Source organism: Colius striatus, chromosome 16 (assembly GCF_028858725.1).
Source record: "Colius striatus isolate bColStr4 chromosome 16, bColStr4.1.hap1, whole genome shotgun sequence".
Lineage (NCBI taxonomy): Eukaryota > Metazoa > Chordata > Aves > Coliiformes > Coliidae > Colius > Colius striatus.
Genome location: NC_084774.1, coordinates 9,570,927 through 9,587,551, shown reverse-complemented (window position 1 = coordinate 9,587,551; position 16,625 = coordinate 9,570,927). Strand labels below are relative to the sequence as shown.

Genomic DNA, 16,625 nt, shown 5'->3' with positions numbered 1-16,625 from the left:
ACAGCTGCAGAGATGGCTTTGTGGAGTACTCTGTCCTGCCCCTTATATATGTCACCTGCTCCAATTACCACCTCCACTCAAGTGTTCAGCAATAAAAGTTGGAGAAGGGGCATGCCCCATGCTTGCTCCTCCCTTCTCTCCAGAGTAATAGGAGAGCAGAGGAGCAGAAATGCTCTGAAATTGGGTTGGTTAAGGTCCAATTACTCTTTGACACACAGGGCTCTCTGAAGGAGGCTGCAGGGAGAGGCAGCCCCTGCTATTAGTGCCTGTCCAGGTTAAAGACTCCTACCTCTTGTGCAAGGTTTAAAGGGAGCTTAGAGATGGAGGGGGCTGTTATTTCTAATGAGGAGCTCTGTAGGGCTGCAGAGGCTCACTCAAGCTCTTTTGGCTGCTGCTGTTGGCATGCCAGCACAGCTCAATGAGTGACAGGATCTCAGTGACTCCACAGGCAACATGGGGTCAAAGGAGGAGCATCTGGGGTGAGAAGTGATGGGACTACAGCCTTGTTTAGGGGTAACAAGTGGGTTTAAAACACATGCAAAAGAAACTGTGGTTAGTAGGATGTTGTCCCTTATGATGCTGCAAGACAAAATGTGGGCATTGGGTTTTGCTGGAGTTTAGATCTGGGATGGGACAGAGGATGGCTGGAGGGTCTTCAGTCTAACAGGATCCATCCAGAGCTTGTGTTTGCATCCCTTTAAGTCCTGCAGTTCCTCTAATGTGTGTTGTCAAGTGGTGCCTCAAGGACCTGAAGAGCCCACCAATATAACCCCCCACAAGACCTCCACCCCATTAGCCCCCTAGGTTTACTCCCCTCACCCAGATTCCCAAGGCTGTAAGGCGCTGTAAGGGACTTTGCCCAAGCCAGTCCCAGCACAGGGTCTCCCCTCCTCCCCTTCCTCCCACCCCTGAGGAGGAGCAGGGTCCTTACCTCACCTCCTGGCCGATGAGCTCCGTGGGCACTGGGAGCAGGAGGCAGCAACAGAAACAAACACAAGGTCAGAAACTCAACAGGGGTGTGCAGCCCCCCTGAGACATCCCCCATCTCTGCAGGATCCCCTCTTGCCTGCAGCTGAGTTTCTATTGCCTCCTCTGACAGACAAGGCAAATCTATCCTGCCATCCTTTACTGCACACCAGCCTGTAGTAAATCATAATCCTGGCCTTGTAAATCCTCATGCCTGTGTTTGCTTTCAAGCCCATGAGTGCATGTTTGCAGCATCAGGGACTGCCTCACTCTCTAGCTACACAATGACTCTCAAATCAAGGGAGCTATACTGATAAACAGGCATAGAACTCAATTTAAAGTAGAGGCTGAGTTTTCTCAGCCCTTCCTTCTCTATATTTGCCTTTAAAATATGCTTCTCAATGACCCTTTGCACAGTTCACTATTGTGTTGCTGCAACAGTCACATCAACAGGTACAGGAGTGTTTTCCTCCTTCCCTTGTCACACCAGACTGATGTGGGAGCCCCTGCCTATGGTCAGACACATGGCAGGGCACATGGAACTTGGCTTTTAGGTTAAAAACAGTAGTTGATAGGGGTTTTAGGCATTATTCCCCACTTGTGAATAAGAGAACATCTCACTGCTTACAATAAAAACCTACAGCCACGTCACATCACTGCTGAAACCTTACATCCAGCCAGGAATCCAAACAATCAGGAGTCAACAAAGCCACACCAATCCAAGCCCACAGCACAAGCCTAAATTTGCCCAGGCTAAAAACCACACCATGTTTGTTCAGTATGTTTGAGCTAATTGGGTTTCCTGGGATGCAGCTCCCAGTGGGATGACTCACAAGCTTCAACAAACTGGAGGCAGTGGCAAGTCCCAGGGTGTATGCAACAAATTACCTCTTCACATCAAGAAACTCAAATTCAAGCGTGGGGAAGGCAGGGTGTGAGAAAATAAATAGAATCAGGGCACTCATTAGCAACCTCAGCAAGCAAACAAAAAGCAACAAAGCAGGGGAACCTAAAGAGCCAAACTCTCTTCAGCACAACTGGAAGCACTGGGGTTTGAGCTTGGGTTTTTAAAGGGATGCAGAGAAAAGCGAGGAGGAAGGTGGGTCAGGCCAAATGAAGGTGGGTCCAGCGTGGCTGAGGGAGGGTTGAGGCTGCAGCCCCTGCCACCATCACTCTTTTTTGGCCAGCCCCATTCATTCCTCAGTTGCAGCTCCCTTTGCCAACAAAGCCACAGAAAGGAACCAAACCAGAGGCTGCTCTGGAACCATCACAGAGGGGACAACCTGGGGTCTGTATCAGAGCATCTCACCTTCTCCCAGACACAAAGCATGCAAAGACAGACATGCATGGGGTTGGCTTTTTTTGCCCAAGTCGGGATATAAATAGCAACCAAGGTTTGCCTTAAGGAGCTGTTTGTCCTCGTGTCCCTGCCAGGGACGGCCCCGTGTGCTGCTCCAGCATCAGCTACTTCTGCCAGCCACTCTCAGATGTGCAACTTCAAAGCCACTGGCAGAGTGTGCATGATGAAAGCCCCAGGAGCTAATCTGAAGCTCCAGTGATTGAGGTCCCCCCCTAAAGCAAATCATCCAAAGGGTTTGGGTTTTTTTTCCCCCTCCTGGGCACAGGGGCTGATGGTTAAATATCCTGAGGATCTGTAAAGGTTTGGAGATGGGAGTTTTCCAGGTTTGCAGACAAATTTCAGCGGGGTTGGCAGGGGAGTAGTGAGCCTGGACCTAAAAAATCCAGGTCTGTTTGGAAGAAGAGAAGTGCAGGGAGCTGAGGTGTCCACGAGCAGCTGCTCACCTCTGACAGACTTGGACCGCGTGCGTGCTCTCTTATCCTCATTCTCTAAACTCATCTGAAAAGGAAAGAAAAGGTAATTGTTGAAAGGCAACAAGAAAATTATTGCTGAAGGACAATCTCACTTGTGGTTGTTGCTCTGTGTAAATACCTGGGTGGCAGGGAAAGCTTTCCCATGCTCCTGAGACAGAGGTTTCTTGCATTGCTCTCATCGCTCAACCCACAGTGCCCAAACTTAGAGACCTTAAGTTCCACACCCTGGGACACAGAAGGATTATCTGCTGTGGCACAGGGGATCAACCCCCAAGGTATGATGGAAAAATGGCTGTGTCTGAGGTATCACTTGTTAAAGGCTGAACTGATTCCTCTGGATTTACACCATGACAGTGCTGTGAGGATTTAAGTGAGTAACCAGCACCTCTCTAGAAATCCCTGAGTGTGCAGCTATCTCATGCCCAAGAAGGGCAACTTTTCATGTAGTGCTCTAAAGAGCAACCTCTCGTCTCTGCTTAAATCTGACATAAAGAGGGTTGCATCTAAATAACCCCTGCAACATGGACATCAAACAGGAAGGTCTGCAGGGAATATGGGCATGAATAAGTAACATCAGGGACTTCAAAGTGCTTGACATTAATTAAACATCACAACATGCCACAAGGTAGAGGAAGGCTGAAGTGCAGCCACCTCTGGGGTTCAGCACAGGCTCCGTGCCCTGGCATGGGGGGAGCTTTGAAATGGGGCTGTGCCTGGAGGTGCGAGCAGCCAAAGCAGGGATCTCCCTGGCAGGGCAAGAAGATGTAGCCAGATTCATAGAAATTTCATTCAAGTTGCCAGGGGAGTTGCTGAAGTGGTCAAAGAGCTGGTTTTACATCTTGCCCTTGACACAGATGCTGTCTCTTGCAGGCACTTGCAGCCAACAGCAAGGCAGGACGGAGATGTGAGCAGTGAGGTGGGTCACAGCCTGGTGGGCTGGGGACAAGACAAGTTAGGGTTTATTGCAGCCTTCCCATCTGGGACATTTCCTCCTGGGATAAGGAGAAAGAAAAGCAGAGGAAAAAGACTATTTCCAAGTGGGATTTGAAACAATGAAAACAAATTCTCTTTGGAGTATCCTCTACAGGTCCCACTTGGAGAAGGATGCAATCAGCTCCCATGCATCCCAAAACAGGGAGGCTCCACAGCTAAGCCTCTGACACCCCCAAGAGAAGGGGAGACACAAATATCTGCTCCCCTTGCTCAAGCAGCAGGAAGGGAGAGAACACACTGAGAACACGTGGTGCTGCACTGGCAGCAGGGACAATGCACATGTGACACATCCCCACGTGCACCTTGAAACTCTTGATGGCTGCTGCTGGCCATTCCCAGCAGAAGGGGCCAGAGGCCCTCACTTATCACCTTTGAAGGATGTGCTGCTTGGTTTGGGCCTCTCCCATTTTCCCCCTGAGGTTTGGGGGTGGTAGGGAAGAAAGGGAGGCTGTTGGGCAGGAAGGGAGAAAGAGACAAAAGTCCCCAGTTCATGAGGCATTGCAGCCAAAATCATCTCAAAGCAGGGGGATGAAATTTCCCTGCCTGCCTCTCTCCCTCCCACTGGTACCCCCCCCAAAATCCAACCCTAACACACAAAGATTTATGTGATTTGTTTGATGGGGAGATTGGAGAAGGGGAAAAAAAGAAAGAAGGGTGGGGGAGGGATCAAAACCTGGAGCAATTTATGCATCCTGTCAGCATTCAGCTCCTGGCACCGCCGTCTTGTGCTCCACGTTTATTACAATCTTCCCAATAACACAGCAGACAATTACTATAATTTCTATTTTTTAAAGCCCTGGTTCCCTGTGGGCCAATGGCTCCTGTTTGAAGCGTGGAGAGGAGCAGGTGTCAAAGGGACTTCATTACATTTATGAGCTTCCCAAGCGCCGAGCCCGCTCGCTAATGCCACACACCGACAATGCAAGGGCTGCGTGTGATGGCTGGGAGGCTGCCTCCAGCCTAAATGCATTGCACACAAGGCTTCTTCTTTTCTCTTTTGCTTTTTTTTATTGTTGGGTTTTGGGGTTTTTTTTCCCCTCCCTTCTTTTCTTTTCCCAGGGAACTGGCACGTGTCGGGCTGGTGCCTTGGCAAGATGGGTTTCCTGCAGATGAATTATTCAAAGCAGCAGAGGAAGGCTGGCTGGAGGGAAGAGGAATGGCCACTGCCTGCACCAAAAGGAGGAAAAGCTGGGAGGCCACAGGGAGAGTGGGGAGAAAGCAGAGCAAAGCTTCTGTTTTCTTAAACCTGCCCTTGGAGGAGAGGCAGGCAGGAAAGGCTCAAGCTGCTTGTCTATGAACAGGGAAGATCCCATTGCATGCCACATTTGTCTTCAAACCTTAGGTGTCACATCTAAGATCCAGGCTCCTCACTACACAACAGCAATCCCTCCCACTGCCTCCAAAATCTCTTTCAAGGCAGGATCAAACAGGACAATAGGAACAGGATCCACCAGGACAATAGGAACAGTGTTGGTCACTGCATGAGCAAAGGTGACAGAAGCCATAAAAGGCAGTGATGGACCCAACCTTGCTGACAACCACAGGATGGGAAAGCCAGATGAGCTGCCTTGCCTGGCCTACTGCACAAGGAAACATTGGCTCTTACAATCACAGAATCATTGCAGTTGGAAAAGACCTTCAAGATCAGCCAGTCCAAGCACTAACCTGACACTGCCAAGCCCACCACTAAACTATGTCCCTAAACCACGTCACAGAAGCCTTTCTAAACAAAAGCAAAACACAAAACTAAATGGCTGGAGGTCTCCCCTGCAGGGGAAACCCCATTACTTGGTTAGAGAACTCCACACAGCCCCACCACTGTGTAGCTACAGCATTTTGCTGACGGCAGCAGAAGGATGGGCTGGGCTCTGCACATCCAGACTCTCTTTTCTGCCATCAGGCTCCTTTTTCTCAGCTGAAATCAACAGCAGCAGCATCCTCAAAGCTCAGAATTTCCCACCAAAGTGTAGGGGTGAAAAAAGAGATCTATTTCTGAGCTCAGTCCCTGCTTCTCTCAGGCAGCTGACGTGACCTGCCATGGCCATTGCTGCGCTCTGGGAGCCTCCGTGGTTATTGGGCTCGGATGCATGAAGGTGACATGAAACCTCTGTCCTTCCTTGTCTGTGTCCTCAGCAAGAAGCCCTCCAGACAGATGGGTTTAACGTGGGATGTCAGGTCACACAGTGCATGTTTGCAGTCTTGGAGACTGATGGGCTGCTTTCATTTGTTCTCTGTCTCTCTCTTGCATAACAGCCAGCCTGAGAAGCTATCTGGATTTCACTCATTATTTTAACTCTGAATGGAAAACAAAGCACTCTGAAAGGCATCCTGCAAATAAATTACTGCTGCCACATGCCAGCCTTAGAGTATGTTAGACTGGCTAGAGGAGACAGGGCTTTATCCTGCTCCTCCTCACCTTATTGCTGGATTGAGCCAAAATAAGCATCTAGCAGGTTTCCTCACCCAATAGCACAGGACTCTGTGGTGGAAAGGACACTGGGCTGGGTCTCAGGGTACTTGCTTCAGCATTCAGCTCCATGCTCTGCCCCTGACAGTCAGGGTAACCTTGAGAACAACACTCCATCTCTGGGTGCCCCTTCCTCCTCCTCTTTAAAGGTGCTGTTGGTGCAGGAGCTATTTCTTACCGTGTGTTTACCCTGCACTAAGGAGCTTACTGACACCACCATAACACAAGCTGTACTGATGATGTCCTGATGCTGCAAATCTGAATCAATGAGGTTGAGGCAGATAAACCTGAAAGACAGTTTAACCTGAGTACCAAATGAATTTTAACAGCCTTCCTCTGCTGCCAAGGCTCTGGCAACACAGCTCAGGAGCAGCAGCACGGATCTGAAGCTTAATTGCATGGAGTGCCCACAGAGTTGATATTTGCTTGATCTTTCTCATCTTAATACACATTTCTGCTGGAAGACCAAGGTGCTAACATAAAACTGCTGGAGCCTCCTCCCATGCACTGATGCCCAGGTGTGCCTGGGCTTTGACAGCAAATGTGCCATTAAGGGCCATGCTGAAATTCCCCATGGTCAGCAGTAAGGCTTTGTATGTATTCAAGAGCACCACGGAGCTCAGGGAAAATAAACACACTGAAAAAGCCTTCATCTGGACAAAGGAAGGTGAGGATTCAGCAGGAATGTTTGTTTTACTCTGAAAGCAGCAGAGCTTCCATCGGTGCTTATTTGTGGATACAGCAAAATGCCATTTGCAAGAAGCAGCCTCTGAATTTTCGAGGGACAGATGGACAGAGCCTCTATTTTTAGTTAAAAAACCCCAAACCTACATTTGCCAAGCAGCAGGTAAAGCAGGAGGAGGAAAATGCCAGGAGAAATGACATTTTTCCCTACAGGATTGTTGAAAAGTGGTTTTCTACTTGCTCCTTCCCCTTCCCCAGGTCCAAAGAGCCCCTTCTTTATCTCCTCAAGGTAAAAAGGTGGTACTGACCACCCCAAGGAGGTGGGATCCCACCACACCTCCCTCTGCCCTAGCCATGCAGCATAGGAGGATGGTCCAGCTCACACAACTCCATTCATGGCTGGGTTCAAAGCCAAGATAAGGGAAGGGAAAGGAGATAGATGCTGTGTGGGAAACCTCCACCATCACCAACCTTGTCCCAGCAAGCTCCTTCAAGCTCTCATCAGGGAAGATTAATTTGCTGGTTATTTTGCACCATTACCCACAGCTCCTTTCCTACACATGGATCAGTGTGAGGCAATGAAAGGAGCAAACACTGAGGTCCAGCTGGATGTAGACTATGAGTCAAGTCACAATCAGGCAGCAAAACTACCCCTCCATGCCCACCAAACTGGTGAGGATGGGTTTGAACAACCTGTCCTGATACCCTTTTGGAGGTTTTTTTCCCCCCATCCTATGAGGAAACCCCTCCTTGGCTGCTGAAGGCTTGAATGCAGGTGAAGAGACCTGGATCTGCATCTCTGAATCTCTCCCACCTGCTCTCTGCAAAGGGCCATGGCACCATCAGTCACTGCAGAAAATGGAGAGGGCTTTGTCCCACTGCAACTTCTCTAGCTGTTCATTCTTTTACAGCATGAGGAAGGAGTGATGGAGGAAGAGACACCCTCAATCAAGAGTCTGCCTCTAGGCTCAATAGTAGCTCCCAGCTGCTATTTTACAACCATGCTCTGTGGTTAGGGGATTTTTTTTCCCCCCCTTCTTCCTTTAGGGTCCTTCCTTGCTGCTTGATTTAAATCCTCCTGACATTCCACCTATTGTGAGCCCCGTCCTTGGGTGAATAAACTGCTGTCTGCCTTTTGCTTTCTCACTGCTTCCAGGAAAGGACACCCTGTGCAGTGTTCTCGGGGCTTGGTGTTGGGGGGAGGAGTTTGCCTTGACATCTCCAGATGCAAACCCCCAGCTTGTGCCCACCTCAAATTAAAAGTCACAGCTGTGTTGCAAACACCCTCCTGAAGCCTTGCTGTCAGTTTGCATTTGCAGAAAGAGTCCAAATCCCCCCACACCCCCCCCCCCCCCAGATAAAACCCACCAAGCCCAATGCTGCAAATGAGATGCTTCTCAAGTGCTAATGCTCTGTAGCCAGAGCTGAGGCACCCTCTGCACGTGGGAAGTGGACCAGAAAAGATGCTCCCGAGCATCACGTTTGACACAGCTACAGCTGTACCCTGTGCCTCTGCAGCACTGACATTCCAGCATTAGGCTGGGCTGATTTCAGATGCACTAGTTGAAGTTGACAGAGACTTTCCTCTCGACTGTTTGGAAGTGCTGTGACACGCAATCCCAACGCCGTGGCACACGCAGAGACACCCGACACTGTGGCTGCAAACAGCTCTTGTGCTAGAAAAGGAGGGGTAGGGGAGGTAAAAAAACCCATAAATATCACAGTTCAACCTCATTGTTTCCAAGTTTGGTAATAAGCTGCCTTTTTTCATAAGACTCTCCTCCAGCAGCACAACATGAGGCGACTGCTGGAGCGACCTGCGTGAAGAGAACAGCAGCAGCCAGCGCTCGTGGCAGGAGACGGGCTCGAGTGGCCCCATCCCCATCAGCCCCACGTGTCCTAACAGCAATCAGCCTTCAGCAACAGCCTGCCTGTTATTCAGCAGCACCCCTGGCTAGCTCACCACGGCACAGGGAAGATTTGAGAGAGAAAGAGTCCATCAGCCACTGTGATCCAGGATGAGCCCAGGCAGCAGCGTCTGTGCAGATGGACTCAGGTGGCTCCGTGCACAGAGCACCTCTCCCCTCTCTCTTCAGAGATCTCATTTCAGAGCTGTCATGGGAAATTTTATCCCATGCCTGGACTCCTTTAGAGGCAAAAATAAATAAGCAAACGTGCCCCACATCCCATTGTCCTTCACCACTGCACATCCTGTGGGTTACAAGCTGTAACTGGCACGAAAACCCACGTGTAAATACAGTATGTACTTGTGAGCACACGGGGAGGGTGCCAAGGTCAGAGGGGGAGGGAGACTTCTCTCCCTTCTGTGAGGTAAGAGAACTGCACACACACACAATATCCAGCCATAAACTATCCCAAGTTCTCCCTGGATTTTAGGGAAATGCAGCAGGAGTGAGAGAGGCAGAGAGATCTTTAGTATCCAGGGACTGATGGATTTAAAGTAACACACGAGGAAAACTTCCCATAGAGAGATGGCAACAGCTGTACCAAAGCCCCTTCCCATGCAAGTTTAATCTGCCTTTTATAACAAAGGACCAGATTCACCTATTGCTCACTTACACACCTCAGGCCAACAGGCTCAGTCTTGCAGCCAGAGATGGGCAGGATCAGGCCCTTGTGCACCCTCGACATCCCACAGCATAACTCTTCAGAGACCTGGCTTTGCAGGGCCAGCACTACCATCTGCAAAAGCTGCAGCTCCCCAAATCCTGCACCCACTTCAGATGCCCCCTCCCCACCTCCTCCTCTTGCCTCCAGACTGATCACTCTGTTAAAAACACAGAGAAGCAGGGCCAGGGCATGCAAGCAGCAGTTAATATCAGCAGTGTGCTAGGTAGAGTGCTAGATGAGCACCAGGTATCAGGAATATTACCTTTTGTAATCATTGCTTTATTAACACACAACAATCTTATTAAATCTAATCTAAGTGCTTATTTGGCAGGTTCAATAGAAAAGCCTTAATTGAGCTCATTTTAAATATAGCAACAACTGCTTACTCTGCTCTCTGAGAAGGTGTGAGCTTTCCTGGCGACACCTGCTTGCAGCTGACAGCTTGTTAGAGAAGAAGGATGGTTTTTAAGGGTGGATTTTTGCTACTTTGGGGTTTTCCCAGGGCTCAGTTTATTTGGGTATGCAGGAAGAGTCAGGTAACATCAGTCACCCTGTGATGGCTACTTCCAGCACCCAGGTGGGTCCATCCACCCATCTGAGACGGTGCCTCACTACCCAGAGGCCAAAACAGGGCAGGAAGGGCCATTTGTGTAACGAGCAGCCCAGTTCTATGGTTAATTGAAGCATCCTAGTCTGCTGGCAGTGAATCTGCCAGGAGGTTTGACAGCTTTGGCTGGACCTCTTTCATCAGCCACAGCTGCAGCAGTAAATGAGTGGCTCTGTTGAGGCTCCAGGAGCTGCCTGGGGTCCCAGAAGGGATGAATGCCCTACTTGTCTCCTCCAAAGGCACCACGGCTTCACCTGGTGTTCAAGGGGCTTCTTCCGGTGCCCTGGAGAAAGGGTCTATTTTAACAGGCCTGGGACTGACCTAAATACCCAGATCTGAGCCATCCTTGAAGGATGGGACCAGAGAGGAAGGCAAAGACGTAAATATCTGCACTCAAAGCCAAATGTTGCCAGCTGGAAGCCCTTTCTGCCCCCATTCCCCACACAGGAGGTTTGGCTGCAACAAGGAGAGACGCTTCGAGTCCTGCCCATGGCTTTGGGTACCAGCAAGGCTGGTTGCCCTGGGGAGGTCTGGTCCATAAGGGCTGGAGCAGCACGTGGCCCTCGTCCTGTGGCCAACACACAGGGTGGGGGAGGTCTCTGTACCCCAAAAGTATGAGTTTGTGGAAGACTGAGGGCTTGCTGCTGACCTTGATGCGTGTGCCGTGCAGGCTGGCGGCTCCCTCGCAGCTGCTGATCTTCTCTCCACAGGTCCACCTCTGGCTCAGCAGCTCACCCCGAAACTCATTTTCTGTGGAGGGAAAGAAAAACACAGGGTCAGGACACAGAGTCAACTGGGGGAGAAAATGAGACATTTAGTCCCTGTCTGCTTTCTCTAATGGGCATAAAAACCCTACCTGAGGGTGTCCGTGGCCTGACCCAAGAGCCTCAACCATGAAGGGTTTGTGTGCCCTCGGCCTACCCCAAACGCTGCAGCACGCTCAGCTTGCTTCTCAGTTTATAAAACACAGCATTAACAGCAAGTGTCACTGCTGGGCAAGGCCAGGACAGGCCTGGAAGCCTCACAGTGTCCGTGGCAGCTGACAAAGAGCTTCTTTCTTATCTCCTCTTCTCTTGCCAGAGATGAAGTTAATCTTTAACCTTTCACCAGAAGAAATGTGCACATCAGTAGCAGCTGATGGAACCCATTAGCTGGGCATCACTGAGAGCCAGGTGGGCATCCCCATGGCAGGCTTCTATGGCAACTGTGACACCAATGCTTTGGGTGTGGGTCACTATACACACAGTGGAGATGTAAAACAAGAGTCTCAAAGTTAAAGCTACGAGACACAGAGCTGCTGTGGGAGTGAGAGCAGGCAGAGAGGAGTCTCCACCTAAGGGGAAAGCTCATAGGATCATAGAATGTTTTGGTTGGAAAAGACCTTTAAGTTCATTGAGTCCAAGCCCAGCACTAACCCCTGGCCCTCAGCACCTCAGCCCCATGGCTTTGGGATCCCTCCAGGGCTGGGCACTCCCCCAGCTCCCTGGGCAGCCTGGCACAGGGGCTGACACACCTCTCAGGGAAACAGCTCTGCCTCAGCTCCAGTCTCAACCTCCTCTGGGGCAACTTGAGGCCCTAACTGTGGGAAACACATACTATACAAGAGGATTCTTAGCACTTTCCCTCCATCTAGTACAACTTCCAACACCTCTGAGGGGCTGGTGCTGGCCCTACCACATACGGCTGGATCTGCAGCAGCTGGGCCAGTGCTGAGCAGCTGCTGTGGCGCAGGAGATGCACCCACAGCCTCCCCTCCCACACAGTTATGGCTCACAGGGATGAGATCAAGAGTGTTTGCCCCCAGACTGTGGCCTCCAGGCCCCCAGAGTCACAGCCCACCTTGGCAAGCTGTTGTCGCTTTGGGCACTGCCGCCGTCAGCCTTCCCCTCACATCTTTAATTGCAGCTCCCACTGGCACTGATTACTGAATCATTTACTGCCTGTACTCCAAGCCCTGCTCCATTCATCTTCTACGACCAATGCAAAGGGAAAAGGAGAGCATCCCCCAGAAGGAGGCACGTGGGGAGCTCCAGGAGCCAGCACTCTCATTCATCTCCGGCTGCTAATAGCCCAGGGAAGAGCTCAGGGCAGAGGCTTCGTTTCCTCTGACAAACAGGCTCCTGGACTTGATATTTCTATTACTGGGGTGATCTCAAAGGCATGGAGGGCAGGGAGAAGGCTCACACACACTAAAGGAAACCTGTGGAAGGAGGGTGTTTCCAGCCAAGGGTGCAGGACACCAGCTGAGCAACTTTGAATCTGCTCTGCCACAAAGCAGCTTTTAAGGCAAAGCGCAGAAAGCAGCCAGGGAATTTATTCCTCCCCTGCCTGTGCCTGTTCTCTAGCTACAAGACATTAAGGAACAACCAGTATGTCCCACAGTGCTCTTGCAAGAGTGAGTACATTGAAAGACTGGGATAATTCAATGCTATGGTGATGTACAATCCCAGTCAGTGCCTAAGATAGATGACCGTGAAAGTCACCTTCATGTATTTATCCTAACCCAGAGCTGTTCTGAAGCCAGGAGGGAAGCTGGAGGAACTTTCCTAGGTTTCAGGGGAAGAAATGTCTGTGTTGGAGACTCCAAACCCTGCCTGAAGCACTGTGTTCCAGCCTGAGACCCCTAGCAAAGGCACAGGGCTTGGAAACAAAATCCAAGAGGTGCTGAACCATTATTGTGCTTTGGAGAAGCTTTGAGGAGAGGGAGCAGGGAGGCACAGATGGCCAGGCAGATGATGAAAAGCAAGCAAAATGTGGGAAAGAAGCTAGAAAGAGACAGAAGAAAGGAGAACAGAGTGGGGAAAAAGCACCAAATAAGAAATAAAGATGTTTCTCTAGCACATCCATAGGACAGTACAGCCTGCTTACGTGCAACATTTCCCTGAGCATCCTTCTCCCAGGCAGTGTGCTTGAAATGAGGAGCATCCTCTCTGGGATACAGTGGGGGCAAGAGCAGAGAGTGCATTCAACTGCAGAAACAATGCAATGCTTGATGCAAGGTCACCCTGAAGATGGCTTAGGAGAGGTTTGAAAGGTTGGGAAATCATGAGATTCAACCCTGAGGTGATAAAACAGCAAACCACACACACACAAGGATCTTTTTCAGGCCTGTTTTGCTCACATGTGCCTAAGTCATAGGCTAAGGGAGAGCTCCAGAAGCTGCTATGGTAAACCTGGCCCAAGATGCCAGCTTGTCCTTGCCACAGGCCCCATCCCAACCTCCTGTGCCTTCACTCCTGCGAGCAAGAGCAAAGGGCTGCATGTTGGGGTGAGGAGCCTCAGCCTGGCTGAGGGTGCATTGGCCACCCCAGCTCAGTGCCCTCCAGGCTGCCCCTGTCCCTCTGCCCAGCCTGGCTCTGATGGCCAAGGCAGCTCCGTCATCACACGGGTCAGATTTCCTCTACCCTGCGCTGCTTCAGTGCAAATGGTCTCTGGAGAGCATCAGTTTGCAATGCTGGCTGTGCCCTTTCCACCTCCCCTCTGGACCCTGGCTTCAGCAGAAATGCAGCTCCCTGGTTATGTGAAGGACATCTCTTTTAACCCCTACCCAGACCAGGAAGAGATGTGGCGTATTCCCTCCAAGGCAAGGTCTTGCCCCTGGGAAGCAGAGCTCAGAGGGAACAGCACATTCCAGGGTCCCCTCCTGGCACAGGGCTGGGACAAAGCTCACAGTGGGAGCACTTGCATACACTCCCCCTTGAAAAATAACCTAGATGCTCAGCTGGTGTGACACATCCCTGCCTTTCACATCCCAAAGGAAACCACCCCCTCCATCCTCAGCACCCATCACCCAGTCAGGACTGGACACACACTGGGAGCCCTCATTAGACAGGCTGCTGTTCCTCATCAACATTTATGGCAATCCACCATCAGTTTATCCTCTTCCAAATGAGGTTCTTTCCCAAACCTTGAATCTATTTGTCCCTTTCTGTCCTTCAGAAATACCTACAAAGGCAGCTGTGAACTGCAAGTTGTGCAGAACCCTGGAATGAAACATCAAGTTCTGTGAAACCTTTGGGTCACTCTCATCAACTCCAAACAAGATCTGGAAACTTGGGAGGGAGATCACACCCAATTCAGAGAGTTCATCAGACTTGGGTGGGTTTTACCTTCCATTGCCAATGACAGAAGAAAATTAAACCTTCCCAAGGATGGCAGAAAGTTTCCTCCAAAAATAACCCCAGCAGACCTGACAGGAAGCTTTGGGGTGCATTAGGTGAATGGAGGATGAGGAAGGATGCTGCAGGAGGGGCTGCCTGGGTGGTAGCCAGCTCCCAAATATGTCTTTTACAGTACCAGGGGAAGCCCTGCTTGCAGGCTGCCTGAGAGAGCAGCTCCAAGTCTAGGCAGGGGTTACATCTGCTACAGCAAAGTGATGGGGTGAGAGACAGGCTCCTTGGAGGAAAGCTGAGGGCTGAAGGCTTCATTTCCTCATCAGGTGCATCATTGCATATTTAAACTGAAAGCCTAGAAGGAAAACACATCAATCTTCATTTGTTCCCCCAAGGGCAGGAAAAGAAAAGGGAGGAGAGTAAGATTTTTCTCTATCTTTGCTCAGGCCTGATTTTCATGGGAAAGGTGAAGCCTGTGTTAACAAGGCAGCAAGGTGCTGGGAACAGGCTGGGTCCTTCAGTGGCTCACCAGACAATGGGGGCTGATGTCTCAGAGCAAACAGAGCAGCAGTGTCAGGGAGTGGACAGTGTCCTTTGGTTCCCAGAAAGCCTCAGATCCACATTTGACATCTTCTCTAAGCTGCAAAAGCCACCCCTGAGCTCCTCCACCCCCTCTGCACTGCTTGCTGGCTAATACCTGTGTGCTTTGCAGGGCATGGCTCACACACTCCCTGCTCCCTGTGCCCACTGGCCACTGCCTGGAGAACACTGATAGCTGAATTTACTTCCCTGCGTGGTCCCAAAGCCACAGAGCAGCCAGCCAGGGCTTCTCTCCTGGCAGGCAAAGTGAGTCTTATCTTTGATTGAAGGCTTTGGTCTCAGATCCTGGATGCACTGCTGAACCCCCACGACTCAGCCCAGCCCAGCCTGAAGCAGCTCTAATTGCCTCACGCTCCTGCTCAACCCTCGCCAAGAAAAGGCTCCTGTGAGCTCATACCCTGCACCAGCCTCTGCCAGCTCAACCTTTGTGCCCACAGGAGCACAGCAGCTCTGCATCAGTGTGCTTTAGTCAAGGTGGAGATGAATTAAAACTTCCACAGGGATCAAAAGGCACTGAGAAAAAAGCAGAACCCAGCTATTTTAGCAATTCTTCTCCATTGTTCTGAGGCCAAGAACCCCCTCTCAGGGCACAGAAATACTCACTACTCCAGGCAATTACTGCTGTTTGCTGCTGCTCTGCTACGTTCAGTGCTTCAAATTTAGCTTCCCAAACATGCAGCTAATTGAAGATCTAATACTGGGTGCTAATTGTATATTGCACAGCAAATGACTGATCATTAAAACATATTAATTGAGGTTTAACAGCTGTGTAATAGATATTACATCTCACACTTACCAGTAAGTATGATTTAATAACCATCAGGTTGGATGGGATGTATGGATGGGAGATGTAGCATGGCCAGCCAGGTTGAGGGTTCTTCTTTGTTACTCATTTCCTGACCTAAAGATACTTTTCCTTCATGTGTTTGGAAAGGAGTTTCATGATCACCATGCAGGTGTCGAGCCTCGGTGCTTTCACCTGTAAGTTTACCTAGACAAGCCTCAAACTGCTTCTGGTCCCTCTAAGAGGAGAAATGAGGGAGCCATGAGCAGTTTCCTCCTCTAAAGCTGGGGCTGAACTGCAGGGACCCAGCCCTGTGATTGCCTTTGCACTGACAGCAAAGCAGAGAACTGGTCACTGAGGAGCAGATGTGGGAGATGGTCATCATCATCCTCCCCAGCACCTGGGGGATCCTCTCAGTGCTGTGCAAGTGTCACAGCACCTTCTAATAAATAGCAACCCTAAATTAAAGCAAGTTGACAAACACCATTGCCCTTGATGAAGGGACACACCTATCCCAGCCTGCACACCCTGGGCTGGTCTCCAGGCCACTTCACCCCAGTACTCAGTCTCCCATCACTCCTATCCCCTGACTCCATCATCTCATTGACACACCACACACCACTCTCCCAGCATGGGGCTCACTGTTCCTCCTCCCCACATCACCCCCAGCTGTATCACTTCTCACTGAAGGGCAGAGCTGGTGAGGGTCTTGCTGCACCCAACAACTCACCCTACCAGTGAGCTGAAGTTTTGACCCCTTGGCCCCAACAAACACACAGCACTGGCTTAATCCACCGTGCTACCAAACCACATGCTGCCACATCAAAGGTTATGAAATCCAATGTGCACTCAGATCCTTCCCTCCCCCCTTCTCCAAAGGAAAGGAAGGGGTTTGACTTCACTAGGATGAAGCCCTGCTCCTGCTTTCACTGCCAAGCAGACACTTGT

At 50.5% G+C, this 16,625-nt stretch overlaps 1 protein-coding gene across 1 annotated transcript in view; it reads right to left on the bottom strand.

Moving 5' to 3' along the window:
- MYT1 (myelin transcription factor 1) overlaps positions 1 to 2,824 on the bottom strand; it is a 34,838-nt gene extending 32,014 nt beyond the window's left edge. The window contains exons 1-2 of the mRNA XM_062008992.1: positions 2,770 to 2,824; positions 932 to 962 (exon numbers count right to left, since the gene is read on the bottom strand). Of these exons, the coding sequence (XP_061864976.1) occupies positions 932 to 962; positions 2,770 to 2,824 (86 nt within the window). The remainder of the gene's footprint in view (positions 1 to 931; positions 963 to 2,769) is intronic.
- Positions 2,825 to 16,625: the final 13,801 nt, after the last annotated feature.